At 36.4% G+C, this 19,600-nt stretch overlaps 1 protein-coding gene across 1 annotated transcript in view; it reads left to right on the forward strand.

The window, feature by feature from the left end:
• The window catches only part of LOC142341060 (lipopolysaccharide-induced tumor necrosis factor-alpha factor homolog), a 33,947-nt gene extending 15,019 nt beyond the window's left edge, over nucleotides 1–18,928 (forward strand). Inside the window, exon 3 of the mRNA XM_075391903.1 lies at nucleotides 17,421–18,928. Coding sequence (XP_075248018.1) covers nucleotides 17,421–17,600 — 180 coding nt within the window. The 3' untranslated portion in view covers nucleotides 17,601–18,928. The remainder of the gene's footprint in view (nucleotides 1–17,420) is intronic.
• Nucleotides 18,929–19,600: the final 672 nt, after the last annotated feature.

Genomic DNA, 19,600 nt, shown 5'->3' on the forward strand with positions numbered 1-19,600 from the left:
CAGAAAAAGTTGTATTATTGTTTTGGAAATGTCCATTACTTATTTTTTTAGCCAATCAAATTAGCTGTCCGATCTGATTTTGGAATGTTGATGCTGAAAAACGTTATCGATTCATTTTGTCTTATGTCTTGGTTGAACATAATTAGCCTAAAAAGAAATGCAAAGTACTCCAATTCTTCCTTTACTTCCTTCAATATCTTTTCTCTCTACACGGCATCCAGATTTAGATTACGTTCCTCTCACGGAAGCATCAATATTTAAAACGGTAGTAACCGATAACAATTTGGAATTATCTTTTGAGGTGGATTGCACTAGAGTAACAATTAAAACACAGACAACTAGCTTGACACTTCCGAAGGATTTGTGGAGAACTTTAGAGGCAGCTAGACATCATAACCTCCACCTAGCCGAAGAAAAAGTCAACAATTCATTGCTTTCTCTCCAAACTTATTTTCAAGCTATTGAAAGAATTCGAAAAGAACAAGGGTTTCACCCGTTGAAAGACAGCAAAGGTATTATGTTCCCGTACTCTCGTGACATAAAGCACTACGGTGTTTGGTGGGTAGATGACATGTTCTCCAAGCATGCTGACTCATTTTCTAAAAAACCAGAAGCCTTCAATCTGCCCGATTTCAAAGACCTTATTCTTCCTCCGATCCAGGAAAATGACAATGATGAGGGTCAATCATCTCATCAAAATATTCCTTTCTCGAACTACAGGTGTTCTCCAATAGAATAGAGAGATAACTCGCTTGTGTTCTATGTTAAATTCTCCCTCACGTGACTAAATATAGAAAACTCATCTTTGGCATCACGTGATGTTACTAAAAATAGAAGTGACATAACTATTACCTCATGATGCACTCTATTTTCATTGGTTACGAATTATTTTATAAGATCTCATTGGATACGAAGTTTATTTTTCGCTACTGTTCTCGTTCTTACTCAAATTTCATTGGCTCAAGATTTCAAGCACTTTCTTGAAGACAATTTATTCATTTGTTTCTTTCCACTCTCAATATTCAGTTACCCTTGTATACCCAACTTTTCTATTTTAAAAACTTTACATACTTCACATTCTCACGCCACAGATGGATCAAAGCTCAGTCTCACCTAACTCCACAAAACAATTCTCATTTCCCATACACAAACGAAATTACAAAGGAAAACCAGTTGTTCCCTCACCACAGTTGGATTATCACAATGAGAGCATGTTTTCTCTATTTAAAGACATCAACGATAAAAAGACAACACCGACTCAAATTCAAATGAGGAGCACGATGGAAGAAACAACTGTTGGTCCTTTCAAGAATACGGTAACCGGAAGTTTCAAATCAGCATCCCAGAGGAAACCATCAACACAAACTCTAACTGGACTCTTTTGAAAGTATTTCGCGAAAATGGGGAAAGTGAATACGTTCTGCATCAAATTCTGATGCTATCGGCCAGAGAATTGAAGCTTGTTATTGAAACGATTCCTGAGATGATAAAAGAAGCACTACTGTTCGAACCTACCGCAGGTACTGCGAAGCTGGTGAGTGACGAAACTGTTTTCCAACCAACTGATGTTGCGGAAAAAGCAAAATTTGATGTGTTCTGGGAGGTGAGTGAGAGTGCTCGACGGAAAGTGTGTGACTAAAATATTTTTCCAAGATAACCCGAATCGATGTTATTTCACAATCAAGCTGTTCACACGCGGGACAAAAGGACAGTTTTAAAAGGAAATGCTTTCTTTCGCTCAGAATTTGTGAGATGGAGAAACTACACAGAATGAATGATGAAATTATTTCAGTGTTGGACAAGGTCAAAAACCAAAAAAAAAAAGATCGCAAAGTGCATAAAATTAATTGTAAATTTTTTATGTTGTATGTTGTGATGTTTGTATTTAATCACTTTTTAAAATTTAATGTTCCAGTACAGTTGCTTGATATGAACATTGAGGAAGTTGTAGCGTTAGAGAAAGAATCAGTAAACTTTTTGTTGGAAATACAAAACGCAAAAATTATTTCTGGGCTGTCTGTCGAAGCTTGGACAAAAGTGTAGATCTGGATAAAATCAACAGAGAAGCTGCGTTTGGGGGACTAATAGGAGTTGGTGACTCAAAGTTAGAAAAACTTCTCAATTGGTCAAAACTTTTTCGATTACATGCTACATTTCATGATGCCGCAGGATATCTGAAATCAAATCTAAATATTGGCCCTGGATTTTGTTACGTGGTTCCATTTTTTAATTCTTTATTGAATTTTTCTTTCTTGGGACATATAACAGGTCTTGCATATTGTTTTTTGAAAATGTCACCACGATTCCAATTAATCAAAGTGTGAATCATTATTACCTAAAGACGAACAAAAATCAGTTGCTCTCTAATGACAGATCATCTCAATCACGCATCCGGCTTTATTTTTGATAATAACAATCAAGAAAGACCTCCTTGGAAAATCTGTGGTCGTAATTGCTCTCGAACAGCTTTTCTGTCAATATTTCAGTGCTTAGTTGTATTAGTACTGCTTCTGTTTTCAATTATTAATCTTATTTTTGCTAGAACTTGTGACGAACGAACAGTTTGAATTGCTATTCTTTCAAGTGCCGTTGGTTATATACTTCCTAATCCCAGAACATAAAATGAACAAAATCATTTCAACAAACGAACGAAGTCTGATGTATCTTGTTGGTCCTTCCGGATCTGGAAAAACTGTTTTTATCAATGATATGCTACGAATGAAAACTTTTCAGCCGTCATTTGATCGAATTTTATGCTTTTATAAGCACTTTCAGCCAATTTACGACACAATGATTCAATCAATTGCAGACATAGAATTCATTCAGGGTGTTGACTTTGATTTAATTGATAACTTACCCGCTGACGGCACTAAATGTTTACTTATAATCGATGATTCATTGGACATTCTTTCCAAGTCGGAAAAATTCAACGGAATTGCGACAGCCGGTAGACATCGAAACCTAAATTGTGTATATATCAAGCATAATCTCTTCCACAAGAACAAAACTGGACGTGATGCCGAGCTGCATACTACTCACATTGTTTTGTTCAAATCACCGAGAGATGTGCAGCAAATTGATATCTTGGGAAGACAGCTAGGTCTCGGGAGACAACTAAAACAGTGGTATGATGATGCAACGCAAGAACACAGTCATTTTATGATTGATTTGAGACCATCTACACCTGATTTGTTGAGACACTGTTCAAATGTAACAGCATTTCCGTCAGAATTCTTTGTACCGAACTGTCGTGCTCGTATTACTGATAATAATGATAAACGCACAGAACTATTATACTCTGAAGCTCTTTCGGAATCTCAGCAAGAAATTTCAACCAGCTTTCCTTCTAAATTGTCCTAAAGAGTTCATCAGATTTCTCTGTGAGTGTATTGTAAACTTGATTGAAGGAAACCTCACAGGAGTAAGAAAAAATCAGTTTGTTCGCTTCCAAATACAACTTAGAAAGCTCACTTCAAATCAACAACTCTAAATTCCAGAAGACTTATATTGGGCTCGAAAGCTGGAATAAAAATATTAAGTTACATATATCAACCTTGTATGAACCAATTTTCAACTTTCTTCAATGAGTGAGGTCAAAAAGTTTGTTCTTGTTCCAAAAGAACTGTGGGAGAATAGAAAAAGGAAATTACCGGAACTCTCCTGAGAGATCTATCAAAAGGAAGAAACTGTTTTTCCAGTTATCAGAAAAGCGAAAGAAGTTAGTTCGAAAAAAACGGTTGTCCACCTAAAGAACTTAAGACAGATCTGGAATTTCACTATAAGAACAGTCCTGAGACATTGAAAATTTTGAGAGAAATTTACGAAAACAAACGGTTGAAAATTTCACTTTCCAATACAATTATTGTTGACAACATTGACACAGGAGTTGATATAGAAACATTCGTTCATTCAATCAAATTGAAAAACGCTCCAGTTGATCCAAACTATATCCTAATCCTTAAAGTTCTAAATCTGCGACCACATCTGGTTAAAAACAACATTTTGAGGACACAGTATTGCTGAGACTGGTTCAATTACAGTTTCAGATAGAATCAAATTGCAGAAGTTGTATAAGGGGAAGGGACCAACAGCTTTCGGTTCTATCAACAACCTAACAAAAGCAAGTGGAATCAGTCGCGAGAAAGTTACAGAATTTTTACAATCAAAAGACTCTTATACAAAATATAAAGGAATCAGACGAAAATTTCCCCGGCTAAATGCGCATGCTCGCTATATTGATGAGATTTGGTGTTTGGATTTGCACAAATGGATAAACTATCACAATGGAACCGAGGTATCAACTTTTTACTCGTTACTGTCGATGTTTTTTCTCGATTCTTGCGGGTAGAAGAATTGCGAAGCAAAGGAGCAGAGGGTGTGGAAGCAGCATTTATCAAGATGTGTTCGAAAAAGAACGAACTCAATTTCCCAAAAAAATATGGATAGATCAAGGAAAAGAGTTTTTTTGAGATATGGCCAATTTCTGCGAGGATGTGGGAGTCAAATATTATCACACTTATAGTGAAACGAAAGTAGCTTTTGGTGAGAGAGCTATACGAACCCTGAAAAATTTAATTTACTGCTACCTGGAGGAAAGCGACACATTATCTTACATCAAAGACCTGCAATTGTTCGTTGACATCATCAACTCTAGAATCAATCGAAGTATTGGGTTGGCTCCCAAAGATGTAGTAAATGCTGACTTTTTGACTGTTATGTACAAGCGGATGAAACTACGAAAGAACAAGAAGCCTAACTTTCAAGTATGTGATAAAGTTAGGTTGGCATTGGTAGAGCACAATTTTCAAAGAGGATATAAGCCTCACTATACACATGAAATTTTCCTAGTTCGAAAAATAAACACTTTAGCGCCCTTCCCGACATATTTTGTTGTTGATCAGAAAGGTGAAAACATTGATGGAATCTTTTACGAGCAAGAATTGTCAAAAGTTAAATAATCATTTTTCAATTAGTCGCGCTAGAAAATGGACGGTTACAATCTGCCTTATTTTAAAGGAGTTCCTCGTCAGAGAGGGCGTGGCTTTGGAGCCTTAGCTAGAACAGTCGCAAGAACAACTCTTCCCATTCTCAAAAAATAAGTTTTACCTGCAGCGAAAAAAATTGGACGAGATGTAATCGAGTCAGCCATTCCCGAAATTGGTGGCGTTTTATCAGGACAGACTTCGGTTAAAAAAGCAGTAAAGAAGACTGCAAAATCAACAATACAAAAACAAATTGTTGGTGGTATGAAAAAGAGGAAAAACACAAGTCAAAGTAGCGTTCGGCAAAAAATTCGGAAAGACTCTGAAGAACCTTGACTAATCATTTTCCCAAACAAACGTCACACAGTACAGTCAACCATCATGAATTCGTTTTTATCTAGAATTGGTATCCAACGCTTCTCAAGTTTACCCTCAAAGTAAAATGGCTTCGTTCACTAATTTTCTTCCCGACAAAGTTGAACTGGATGGATCTTGGGAAGTAGCTTTAGTCGAAGTATCATATCCCGGTATATGTTATAACATTGAAGGAGGATTGATGACATTTCACTATGAAGAGATATTTAAGCATGTATTCATTATTCCACCAGCAGTTTTTAACTCTATGGACGAAATTGCGAAGAGTCTTACAGATATACCCAAAAAAGCACGACATCCCAAAAACTTAGATCCTCAATTTTCTATCAACATCGACAAAAAAGTAGAGGACTAACTTTTTGCAATAGAGGATCTCAAAATGCATCCTTCAGCAAAAGTTTGGCTGCTAACTTGGGCGTTGAAGCTGACAAACCTGTTATGCCTGATTCGAAAGGATCATACATCACCAAGTCCTGGGCAACGGCAGATCTCCCTTTTGATATTACTGGAACGCATACAGTTTTACTCTACTTGGATATAGTTGAACCCAATTCAGTCGGTGATGTGAAATGTCCTCTTCTACGCTCCTTCCCATTCAAACACCGAGATAATGATGAGATTTTTAAGAGATCTCAGTTTTTGAGTTGTCGCAGTTTGGAACACCTGAGATTCCATAAAGTAATCAAATCCAACTTCCACAGTATCCATGTAGAATTAAGAAACGCTGCTGGGCACCTTGTTCCCTTCTTCCCTATTGGTCAAGTTCAGCTAACCTTACTTTTCCAGAAAAAATCTTGATCATTTGCTCAATTATCATTATAGAAAACAGTCGGCTAAAATGAATTCCTTGTCTCACTCTATGCTAGACTTTTTCGGAAAAGTTCCAATTTTAGACCCCATTCTTTGGTCCAATGAAAAACAAATGTTTCCAACAAATTACTTAAACGAGTCAACAATCGAATTTCAATTAGAAACTGATCGTAATGTTTTTGCTGACTTGCGATCTACTCGATTATTCATCAGAGGAAGGGTTATTAAAGGAGATCGAACACGTATAGACAACGCCGAAGAAACATTATTGTTAAACAATGCTCTTCATTCTCTTTTCTCTAATTGCGAAGTATATCTAAACAATGAACAAGTTCACAGTGCCAATTCTCTTTATGCTCATCAAGGTTTTGTCTCTGCTGAATTTTCAGGGACAAAAGGAACGAAGGAAAGCTTATCTCAATGCCAAGGATATCGATACGAGATTGAGCCAAACGATTTTACAAAAAGAGCATTTACCGATACTTTTTTTAAAAAGGATCAAGATGAATTTACTTTTTACGGTCCTTTGGCAATAGGTCTATTTGCTTGTGAAACTTTACTTCTCCCAAATGTCAACCTCAGACTGAAATTGATCCGGTCATCTCCAGCGTTCTATATGATCGATACTGGTGGGCTGAACTCTGAGGCTGTAATTTTGGAAGCTTGCCTTTTTACTAGACAGGTAGCAATCTCGGATAACTGGATGAGAAGTTTCAAAAGCAGACTGCTGCGGGAACCTGCCATATTTTACTATAATGAAGAACTTCCAAAAACTATTATTATTCCCGCTGGACAGAATCAGTTTATACAAGAAAATATATTTTCAAACAAACCAATTCGAATGATTGATATTGCTATGAATCTGAATAATGAGTTCAGTGGAACATACAACACGAATCCGTTCCTTTTTCGTAAATTTGGTCTTCGACAAGTTAAACTTGTGCGTGGGAATCAAACTATAGTTAACTTGAAAACAGAAAATCACGTGAGAGCTTATGCTGAAACGATGAAAGCACTCAAATTTGATGATGACGGCCCTAACATTCAATACAAGGATTTTGAAAACCATTTTCATTTATTTTTCGATCTCACTTCAACACAGGAGGCCAATGTCGAAATGCATTTAGTTGCATTTCTGATGTAGTTGGAGCAGGAATTCGTTTGGAGCTCTACTTTGCTAACATTTTGACCAATATTGTAGAATTATTTGCTAGTGGTGAACGTATAAGCTCAATTGCAATTGATAAGGAGGGATCAGTCACCAAAAATGGATAATCAACAACTCTTACATGTTGTCAACAAGTTCCCACACCTAACGTTCAAATATCTCGGTTCCTTCCCTGCTGATCTTCGACCAAAAAATTTACCTACAAACACGTTTTGTATAATCAACACAGATCCATCTACTCAACCGGGCTCGCACTGGATTTTGCTAGCCAATAAAAATGGAAAGTTGTTCTACGGTGATTCGATGGGAGAAGTTTTGGAAAAATATGGCATCAAGACAAAATCAAACTTTGGTTCATTAGTACAGGAAAAACTCCAAGATTCAGAATTGTGTGGTTTATATGCTATTTATTTTGCACATGTGTTATTTTCTGAAGTCTCGTGAAAATATTTAAATGATTTTCATATATTGAAGTTCCTTGCTGACGTTTTGTATGTTTTGAAAACCAAAATCTTTAAATGTTGAAACAGTAATCCGTAAAATGATGTAAATGGTTTTCAAAACTTTCTAAGGTTTTGTAAATTTTGTATTTAATTATTTGTATGTGTATTTGTGTCTAATTCATTTATTTCAAAAAAGGTCTTTTGTGAAAAGAGATTTTGGTAGGAAAACTGTGAATTAAAAGCATAAGTAAAGAGGCGATTTAAATATAAGACTAATGAAAACGAGTTATAAATTTAAAGGAGTAGTGTGAATACCATCTTCACAGACTTTACGCTTGGGATAAAAATATGACAGTCCCACTTTTTTTAGTTATAGGTACAAACTTTCTTGTTTTCAACAACTCTGAAGCCACGATTTGTTGAATAAACTCGCTCCTCATTGAGCAGAACTTTTGTATACTTGTTTAGGGGCTCCTCAATGTTGTTCTTGTTGAGTCCTTTACTTGATAGTTTAACTGTGTCTGTTTCCTCATCGTAACAGCAGTACGTCTTTGAACAAAGAGCAATCATTTCAGAGCATCTAAATTCTTCCTTAAAAAGTCCAGGAGTTCTCTTGTCAAAGGCAGCATGTTTTCTGCAACATTCTCGTGGGAAGAAATTGCTGCTAGAGTTTGCTGCAAAGTTATCAGTGCAGTCGCTCTGTCTCATCCAATACCACACTGATCTCATTTCTGGTCGAATGATGTCGTCAATTTTTTCCTCGCTAAGGGCCATGTAGAGACTGTCAGTATCCATTTCAATGAGTTCGTACTTGTTTTTGTCACAGAAAGCGGAGAAGTTGTATTTAAGTTGTAACATGGTGAGTTTAGCGTACTGGAGGATGAAGAAGCCTACAATTATTGGCTCTTTATGATCGATACGCGACTTGCTCATTTCTACCTCATATATGTGCTCTGGTAGCTCATTCATAGTCTTGAAAAACCTATTGTTAATAAATTTGTCCACCTGTGATCCTTTCACGTACTTGGTGTTCGTATGTCGACTACGGTCCATGATCTGATATCCATACGAACTGTTTCCAATCAGCTTCATTGTCTCCGCAACTACTGTTGACTGCTTATTCTGGTCACCTTCGCGGCGGGCATCGACAACATTCTGAACAAATGTCTCGAAGCAGCGCCGGGGAGTGTATTGAAGAAACCAAAAGACTTCTTTTAGGATCACACCCTTTTCTAGATAAAATAACAAAAGTGGTGTAATAACTGGTCCTCCTTCAAGCTTGAAACTGGAAATGAGCATTTTTCTGGGTCTGGGTAGTAAATTGTTGCGTTCTGCATACTCTTTCATACGGTCCCCAATGTCGTTTCGTCCAACTTCACAATTCTTGAAAATTGGAGGAAAGTCTTCAAAGTACGGATACATTTCCTCTGGAACTTCGAGACTACAATCGACGACACCAAACAGTTCTCCACGTTTAATTTTCTCAATGAGCGAGTTTTTGTTCATCGATGGTTGGAATGGATAAATTGACTTGAGAAAGTCTTTAACCCCATTTGTGTTGTCTGTCCGCCATTTCTTCAATTGACACTCCCAGATCTCTTCAACACTATCCCTTCAGGTACTCTCTTCTATCATTGTCACGTTCTCTTCGCTTCAATCCGCTTTCAATGTCCTCGAAGAGAAGCGGTTTTTCCTCTTGACACTGACAAAAGTGGAAGAAGCAACCCATTGCTTCAAAAACCGTGTTGCAATGACTACAAAACCCATCAACTAAATAAGGACCGAGCTTCTTTTGTTTCTTGTGTGAGAACTGGGTTTGTATTTTACAATTGGGGTGAACCTGTTGGAAATAGTCCATGACCTGCTGTTCAAAGTAGCTTCTCCAGTTCTTGTTTGGATGAAATTTTTCAGTCTCTTCATTGTACTCCCACTTTGTATAGGGCCCTGTTGGCATCTCTTGTCATGGAAAAAGGGTACAACTGACGGCATCTATTCCGACGATGGACTTGCAAACGTTTTCTGACTCCCGAATTTTTGTTTCACCAACTTTTGCATACCTTGTAAAGATAATTGAGGGGGCCCCAGTTAGCCACTTTCGAATGTAATTATCATATTCTTTATCCTTCTCACAAAACGGAAAGAAAGCTGCATCTGTTGACGAATGAAGGAACCTGTTTGCCAAGTTGGGAAGAGTGTATCCCAATTTTAACATGTCTACTTGTCTTGAGTGGTAAAAACTGATCATTTTGTTCATAGCCTCAAGTGTAGGTTCGAATCTTTGTTGTTGTACCACATGAGGAAGTCGCGGAACGTCTGCATGCCTTCTCTTTTCCAAATGTTTTGTAGCTCCACGTAATTTTCTTCAGCATTTTGTGGACTTTTCTTGAGTCGCATCTTCTTCAAAATTGCTTCCTCTTGCATTCCACTGTTTTTCATTTGCAAGAATTTTTCATACTCGGCCCCAATTACGTTGTGTTTTTTCAGCTTGCCCCAGAAAGGGCTATTTGAGGTAGCTGTGTCACATTCAACTTTTCAGCACTGTCAAACCACTCATATGGGAAGAATCCTTTTTCTTCACTTGCTCCATATGCTTTGAAAAAGTTATCCAGAGTTGTAGCTCCTCCCAGGAAGTTCAAAATGTCGAGAAATTGCAAGCCAAAAAATTTCATTCCAATATATTTGTTCCCCATTCGAATCACTTTGGGAACAACGTTTCTTTCTATTAAGAGATGATGCAGAAGATATTCTTTCATCAGGTTTAAATCATAACGAGAGCTGTTGAACCCGAAAACAGGTATGGTACTGTAATAGTTCTCAAAGTCTTGTCTCAATTTTGATATCACCCTGAGCTCGCTTCTCAGTCTCCTAATTTCAAGATCTTCGTCTTCCTCCTCCTCGGGTTCAGCTTCGTTGTCAAATAAGTCTTCCGCTCCGATGGGTACCTGTTTGTCTTTCACTGGAACCAATTGTCGTACTGCCCAATAGTTTTCTTCCAATTCCAGCACGAAATCATTGAGTTTTTCCCTCATTAGAAACGTGCTTTTTTCTGCTATATTTGTCAAGCTGGATACAAAATCACGGATTAGTTGAAGCGGATCTTCGTTGCAAATAAAAGTTGGTTCGGAGATTAGATTCGAAGATATTGACACACTAATGGGGACATGTTTTCCTATCCAAGAAGTCAATTCTGTGTTTCTGAGTGCATTGTCGGGGACTGTTATTGACTCGAGATCGAATACAATAAGGTTAGAAAACAATCTCAACTCATGCGGAACAATAATTTTTACATCTTCCAGACGTTCAAAAATAGTTTCCGATAACTGATAGGCACCTGTTGAATATTTGTGTTGCGTGTTTTCGGAGCAGTTTTGCATGTGTCGCAAAAGGTTGAAGGATCTGTCGAAAAACTGATCGCATACGTAGCACCGGAACTTTTTGAGGAATTTGTTGATGTCTGTGTCCAACAGATATGGTTTTCATATCTCAGTAATGAAGTTGTCTTTATGCGTTTCATCGAGGAGCGACGAGTAAGTTCAGCAAACATTTCCGATTGATCGTCAAAAAATGTTGAGTAAACTTGAATATTTCTGTCAACTAGTGCCTCAAGAACAGGAATATCGTCCTCATGTATTCCTGGAAAGGTTTCGTCATCTCTCCTTGTTGCTGAGAGAAACATCTGCATCAATTGCATTGTTTTTTGTTGTAAATGAACACTACCATACAAATCCTAAGCCAACGCACGGAACATACACAAGTTGTCTTGGTAGGGCTTTTTTCGCAATCAGAAACAAAACACTTGATGTAACCGTTCCTGAGCAAGATAGATGGAATATTTTGGGTGATACAGATTAGAGGAACACCACTGAGGAGAAATACAAACAAAGTGACATTTGCAACGCAATAAAACTTCCATTATGTGTCTGGACGTTGATTGATTAGATTTGGTAAAATTTCATCTTCTCTCAGCTTTGATTTAATATAATTGAGATCTGAGTCATCAGCGAGAACCATAGGATTTAGGAATACGGGGTTGTTATCTGCTGCGTAGTAGTAGCGAAACTCTTCAGGATTTTGCACACTCTGCAGCACAAATGCAAAGGAAATATTGATTTTAGCTGGACTGGGTAACTCGTTGTAGACACAATCCAACTTGTCGATCACTGTTTCATGATTGATCTCCATTATTTTGAAGTTGTGAACTTTCTTCCTGGACAATTCGAGAACCGAGTCTCGCAGAAAGTGTTGAACGGTTTGAAGTTCACTATGAAGAGCGGGAGAGTCTCCATAGATAGAAAAGTCAACTTCCTCGTAGGTTCTAGGAATTGAATGTTGGTGACTTTTTTGTGATTAAGGAGTTGATAATCCGTAGAGAAGCATAAGGGACAGCTGCTACAGGAAAACTTCTTCTTAATAATCAGAGACGGTGCATGTACAGAAGCAATGTGTTTCTGCAATTTTGCTTCGTCCGGAAATGACTGAGCATTGTGTTTTGCGTGTAGCTTCTGATGTCTGCTCATATTGGATTTCATAATAAGCTTTTTGCAGGAAGAACACTGTTCCTTTGGGTTAGAATTTCTGGGCATTTTCGCTGAAAATCAAAATAAAATGTAAGATTGGAAGTGAGAAACGAGGAGGACAAAAAAATTGTTAAAATGAAAGTTGCGATGGAATAAAATCTTTGTCAGAATCATGAATGATTATTGTACTCAACTGCACTCAATTCTGTAAATCAGAAAAATGAAAATAAAAGGGAAATGAAATATGACGTAATTATGACGACATAATGACGTAATTGCGACAACAAAATGACGTAACAATGACGACATAATGACGTAATTGTGACGACATAATGACGTAATTGTGAAGACATAACGACGTAATTGTGACGCCATAATGACGTAATTGTGACGACATAATGACGTAATTGTGACGACAAAATGACGTAAATATGATGTCATTATGACGTAATTATGACAACACTATGACCTAATTTTGACGTGCTATGATGTTATTGTGATGTTATGATTAATTTTGACTATAAAATAAGGACTAATTGTCTAATCACGTGAGAATTTTATGATTTTCATTGGTTTTTTATTCAATAATTGGGTATATATTCCTACCTCAAACACATGTTTTAATAAAAGTAAACTTACCAGGATTTAAAGGTGAAGTGAAGTGTTGTATTATCTACTATAGGGGGACGTTTTGGCTGGCTAAAATGGTCCAGTTTAAATACAGGAACAACGGAAGATTTCCATTAATTAAATTTATTTGCTTACCCGCTTCAACACTGCAAATGTTCAACTTGAAACTGGCAACAAGGAGAAAGAAACAAAGACTATCTGAAAAAAAAGATAAATTTAACTATAATTTTGATCAACTGATGTTTAGAAGTTGTTTGAAATAATGAATGGGAGTAGTGGCTTGGGAATAGGAGTAGTGGCTTAATAAAAGCAAACTTATCAGTTTGTTTTTGGATTTGGAAGCAAAGTGAAGTGTTGCAATATCTACTATTTGGGGATATTTTGGCTGGCTAAAATGGTCCAGTTTAAATACAGGAACAAAGAAAAATTCCTATTAGTTGAAATTGTTGGCTTACCTGCTTCAACACTGCAAGTGTTCGACTTGAAACTCTTCTTGCTGCAAGGAGAAAGAAACAAAGACTATCTGAAAAATTGATAAATTAAACGAGAATTTTGACCAACTGATTTTTAGAAGTTTATTGAAATAAGGAATAGGAGTAGTGGTAATATATGAGCAAGCCAAACTAATTTGTTATTGAGGGATTATCTTGCTAATCCCTTTCGTGTGAACAGCTTGGGTATCATGCTGTGCGGTAAATTTTTGAAAATCACCTAAGTCGTACATAACTGTGAGTCATCATATCTAATTTAATATTTAAACATTTTATATCTAATCCCCTTCGTGTGAACAGCGTGGGTATCATGCTGTGAGGTACTTTTGAAAATTTACATTAGTAAACTGTAATATGGTAGGGGTCAATGTCCTTACTAATTTGTTGTTAAGGCACTGTCTTGCTAATCCCCTTCGTGTGAACAGCTTGGGTATCATGCTGTGAGGTACACTTTTGAAAATCACGTGAACCGTACGTAAGTGTAAATGAGTCACCCTATCTAATTTAATATCAAAACATTACCTAACTAATCCCCTTTGAGAGAACAGCTTGGGTATCATGCTGTGAGGTACATCTTTGGGATTTGAGGGAAAATGGGCTATACCTAATGTTAATACATAGGTACTTCCTTTAACCCCCCCTCCCCCCCCCCCCAGCTTTGCTCACATATAACTACTCAGGTTGCCAAATTTCTGATATTGCAGATTTTGGAATTGATAATTGTTATCGTTAAGGCTCAGTCCCGATCTCGTGAATACTGTTATCTCGACATTTTTCCTTCTTTAATTGGATAATGCGTTTGCGGCTTCGTCAAACAGCGTGTTGCAATAATTATTACCATCTATATATGAGGTGCTTGCTTCTATGCTTGGCTGGCTTATGCCAATTGAAGTGAGAAGTGCTATTAAGTGATAAAAAAAGCACTCGATTTCTTCTGCGTTGTGAAATTTTGTTAACTGCATTGCATTGAACTGTATCTCTTCATCTTATTTCTTCAAACTTTTCACCTTGTTGTTGTAGTCATTGAATCAGTCCAATAATAGTGAGGATTGAATGCTTATGGCAATGTGTTTAACTTCTTTTTCTACTGTTTTAGTAAGGTCTGATTCTGTCAATCGAAAATTATTGTAATCACATGACTCCCAACGCGACATTGCTAATCAGAAAATACGTTTTTGATTGTACGGGAAGTCACTCACGTCTAGTTATTAGTTTTCTTTGATTAATCACATTTGTTTGTGGATGCTGGTTCATCTAATAGTTTATGCATATATCAAGTGGATCTGTATCAAATCAAATTTGTGCAGGTTTTTTGTTGTTAAACCACAATGTAATGATTGGTTTCTATTGGTATACTTGCAGATAATCCAATAAGTAATAAATAGCATGTAAAAATTATGAGGACAGTTTTGAAAGGGTTCTTTGTTCTTTTAAGCGTGCGGGCAGGAAAGTATAGCCGATCCTACGCCTATGATAGTTTTTCGTAACTTGTGCATCAGAGTTTAGGCTTTTTAATTATTATATAGATTAGTTTTGATTGCTAGATTGCTATTTCTGTCAGGAAAGGTTTTTTTCGTTCTGCTAATCTGTGAAAAATATGACAAATTAAGATTTTAGATTTTTTTATCGTCAGATCGTTTTCTAAGGTTGTGAATTGAAATTTTTACCGCAATGTTTAAAGGTTGTTATCAACTTTAAACATTGCGGTAAAATTTTAAGGTTGTTATCAACTTAACTTCTCAGTGCACAGTATTGTGGTATCATTGGTGAACTTTAATAATCATCTGTAATACGTTTGTTTATTGTACACAAATGAAATGAAAATACGGGATGTTCTGGCCTGAACCTCTAGTGGCATTTACTTGAAGCACATTTTTCTGAATGGATTAACAGTTTATCTGTATTGCATTTTTTGGTGCCTTTGGTAGACATGGGATCAACTTGCTTTTAGATGACTTTTCGTGAAATGGAATCTGAATAAACTCTTGAAACTGTATAAGTTTTTCAAAATATTTATAGTCAATTGCATTGTACTATAGCAAACGTGATATTGAGGACATCTGATGTCAAAGCTAATCAATATTTTCGATTCATACTTTGAAGGGATTCCTTTCCTGTTTTCCAAAGGTGAGTTTTTTTGAGATTTTCAACAGTTTTACGAATTTGGCACCAAAATTCAGAATTTGGAGTTCATTTTTGCATTTGTGGGTTTATAATGATTTGATAACAAACTTGTTAGATCAGTCATTTGATAAGTTCCAAACATGATTAATTGATCTTGAACGAAATTCATGGCAATTATTGTAGAAGTGTTGGTCTTTTTTAAAGCAAATTTTTTGCCTGACATTTTGAGATTTTCTTCTAGAACATTCTTCGACTTCTCAAGTGACTTTTTCAATCTTTATTTTTGAGTGATCTCGATGGCTCTCACTCCGAAGTAAAGCTTGTAGCTAATATAAAATCGTTTTAGCATATCTAAAGTAAGGGCCTGGTAGCCCAGTGGTCATTGCATCAGGTTATGGATCGGGAGGTCAATGGTTCGAATCCCAGGCGGGGTTAAAAAAATTTTATCCGCCTGTCGTTCGAGAGCAATTCTTCCGACATCAGTCGGTTTGCTTTATTTCTCTCACTGCTTACCTCGATATTATCTATCTTGGGTGAGCTCACCCTGAATTTGCTCTGATTTTGCGTCTCAGGTTAGATTTATAAGGAGTTGTGAGGTCATTTTATTGACTTCCACGCTCGTTTATAAGTCTGACTTCAGGATTTTAAATCTAATTGAAATTAAACAGAGGAGGACACGCATGCTTGATAATTTTGAAGTCCTCTCCTTAAAAACGTGACTGTTTGATTTAGTTGGAATCCAGAATTTTTTGTTTCTAGATCTCAATTTTTTTGGTAACATTAATTGTGGATTTCATAGAATTTTTGTTTGCTTGACCAAATTGCCTTAGAATTGATTTCATGTTTGTCGTTTTACTACTTTTTTAATAGCCGCGTCCTCAATTCCAGGCGGCTATTATAGCGCTCCTATATTTTTTTACTTCATCTAACATATTATTGTTTCGTCTTACCCTGACTTCTTGGAATCGACTTTTTCAATGACTTACCTCACTCAAAAAATTGACTTCTAATCGCACTTATGGAACTTTAAATTTTATGAACATTTACTTGGTAAAGGTCAATAGTGTGCATCTAAGTAGTGCCAAACATGTTTGCCCTTATTCTTGATTATTAGTGTCTTCAGTTTTTGATTTTGAATATTAATTTTGGGATCTTCTCCGTTTTTGCCCCCAGTACGTTATGCGCCCCCCAGTTACAGAGCACGTGCCATTACATAGTAAGTCATTATGTTAAAATATTGCACGTGCATCTGAGGGGTGCAAATAATATACGCCCTTTAAGCTGAGGGGGCACAAACGGAAGAGATCCTAATTTTAAAAAGCCCTTTTAGGGCTTTCTCCTTATAGAGCTTATGTGTCTCATAAAAATGACAGTCCAAAGCTAACCCAAAAGGTCTAGTGGTCTATTAAAGGACTGGTGGTCGATCTGTCTATCTAATCTCTTTACTTGTTTCAATTCATGGAAGGCCCCAAGCGTCTATCGCGGCTATTTTCCGGCAATCTGCTGGCTATGTTTTTACTTAAAGAAGTTTGAGCTTCACCATTTTTATTTTGCTCTTCTGACCTTTTTTATTATTCTGAAACAAACTTTTAACTACTTTATCAATTTTGAAAGTCTTTCTCTGCATCAGTTGGTGGACAATTACCAAGAATGTGGCTTAGTGGGGTCGGAACACCAACGCACGTTAGCGAGCCTCCTTGCTCTCGTTAAAGGGTTTATTTTAAGCCGTGGTTGCGATCGAGTCACAACGAATACTTGTCGCGGGTGCTTTGTTCCGCTCATAGCCTTGACTTCTGTCGTTAGAATTGCTCTATTGAAGTTGAGTCCTTTATAACATTTCCCATATAACAATTCTCGAAGTGTCTCTACTTTTTCTCTAGGTGAGTACTAATGTGCGCTATGAGACGGGAGCTCTGACTTGGTTGCTGTGTCTGGGTCTGTGTTTCATCGGATGTGACCTCGGATGTTGTTTCATACCATTCTTTGTTGATCAGTGCAAAGACGCATATCACACCTGTCCCAATTGCAATGCAAGTATCGGGCGGCACAATGCTCTTTAATTACGTCATAATTGGCTCAGGTCATAGTGAAGCCCTTGCATACAATAGTACATCATGTTGATGGGGAAACGTATGAAGTCCGCAGTATTTACGGAGCGGGACCCGTCAGTAAACCAATGATACCTGGAAAGCCGCATTTAATGTTAAATGTTACTTGTATTGAGGTCAATCCCTTCTGCTTTTCCCTTTCCTGACTGAATAACATTTCACTACTCAAATCTTTATATCCAATAAATTCGTCCTTTAACAACGTGCTTTCCTTTATTATTAAGCAGATTTCCTTTATTATATTTAAGTAGATATTATTATAGCTCGTTTTGTAGAAGCGATCAGATTGTTTAGATAGATGAATTTGCAGTATTTTCATCTCAATGTGCTGTTTGCTCATCTCAATTTGGAAGTTTGTTCATCTCAATGTGCAAAATGATAATGCAATTTATTCAGTTTGCAGTGTTACAATTAATTTATATTCTTGATGCTTATTTCAATTCCGTGACACCATGAATGATAGCAATCGAAGTTTGTGGTATTTGAAATCTCTAAATCAGCACAGAAGTGCGCTCTTGTCTTGATTGGATTTTATTTTCTGCAGTTAGATGGTGGTAGTTTTTTTGTTCTGATCGCATTATGGTCTCATACGCTTTTTTTGTTGTGATGTTCCCATTTTATCCCAACAGATATTGATGGATTAATTATAGGATCTTGTGACTTATGTGACCAAAAATTTCAACGTTTCTGAAGCGGGAAAGGATATTTTGTGCTTTATAGTATTTAGTTGAACCTAATAAAAAATATTGAAAGGCTGCCTGTGTTGAAATTTTTATACTGTTTCACCAAATAGTTTCCTAGACTAAAAATGTTTTTCAACAGCTCCTCTTTTCCAATTCGGGCAATAAATAGCACCAATCAGACGGATTGATTTTGAACGCAACGATTACATGTAAACCTCGATGTGAAGGGGTATAGGCAATGAGATACAAAATGCGAAAAGAGGACTGTTCAATGGAATTATCTAAAAATCTTCTTCTACAATACTAAACCGATACAATTTGCTATACATATTAGGATAGAAAGTTAATAAAGAATATTTTGGGTACGCTTGAATGGGGGTAGACAATTGTTTCCGTCGGAACAGCTATTTATGTAATCAAGAGCACATTCCGGATAAATTGATGAAATATTGTAGTATAATTTTCCAACAGTTTCTAAAGATTTTTATTAAGTTAAACCTGATGGAAATAATTGTTACCAGCTGTTAACAATTTATGAAAAATGTGAATCTTAAAATAATCTATTTTTCCATTATTTTAATTGAGAATTTAACCCTTCGTTTTCTTCAACCGAATTCTAACTGTAAAGTTGCGAATTTGGGTAGAATGAACGGGAGGTTAATAAGCAAGGAGGTTGAACCGACGAGTGTTGAAGATCTAAATAAGTTTGTTGTTCCGATCCACTTCAGCGGGGGGAGGAACTATATACTCAAATACTCAAATGGGTTTTTTTGTTCAATCAATTTTGGCCGATTGATATATTAATCGTTGAGAGTTGTGATTGGTATCATTAGAAATCACATACATCCTAGAATATGGAATTTAAAATTTTTTTGAATTTAATTTTTTACAGGGAGTTATAAAGGTTTAAAGTTTTGTGAATACTCGACAGTTTTTTTTCAAATTTTTAGTAATTGTTATTGAAATTTGGCTCAATTTACAGCGTAGAATATGGGATTAAAAAGAATTTTTTGAATTCCGCGTTTTCCAGGAAGTTATCAGGGTTCAAAGATTTGTGAACATTGGAATGACATCCGTTGTTTTTGTTCACATGTCGGGGAATTTTTTGCTCAATTTGTCGTTAATTTTGCTAAATTTTTTTTAAATTTTGTTAAACAATAAAGCTATTTGTTTCGCCTAAAGACCCAAGGAAAGGTTGCTGACTCTTTTGATCAGACAATTTTTGCTTAAAAATTGGTCATTTTTTGCCAAATTTAGCTTTATTAAGAT

This window comes from Convolutriloba macropyga, chromosome 6, assembly GCF_964194025.1.
Source record: "Convolutriloba macropyga chromosome 6, txConMacr16.3, whole genome shotgun sequence".
Classification (NCBI taxonomy): Eukaryota; Metazoa; Xenacoelomorpha; order Acoela; family Convolutidae; genus Convolutriloba; species Convolutriloba macropyga.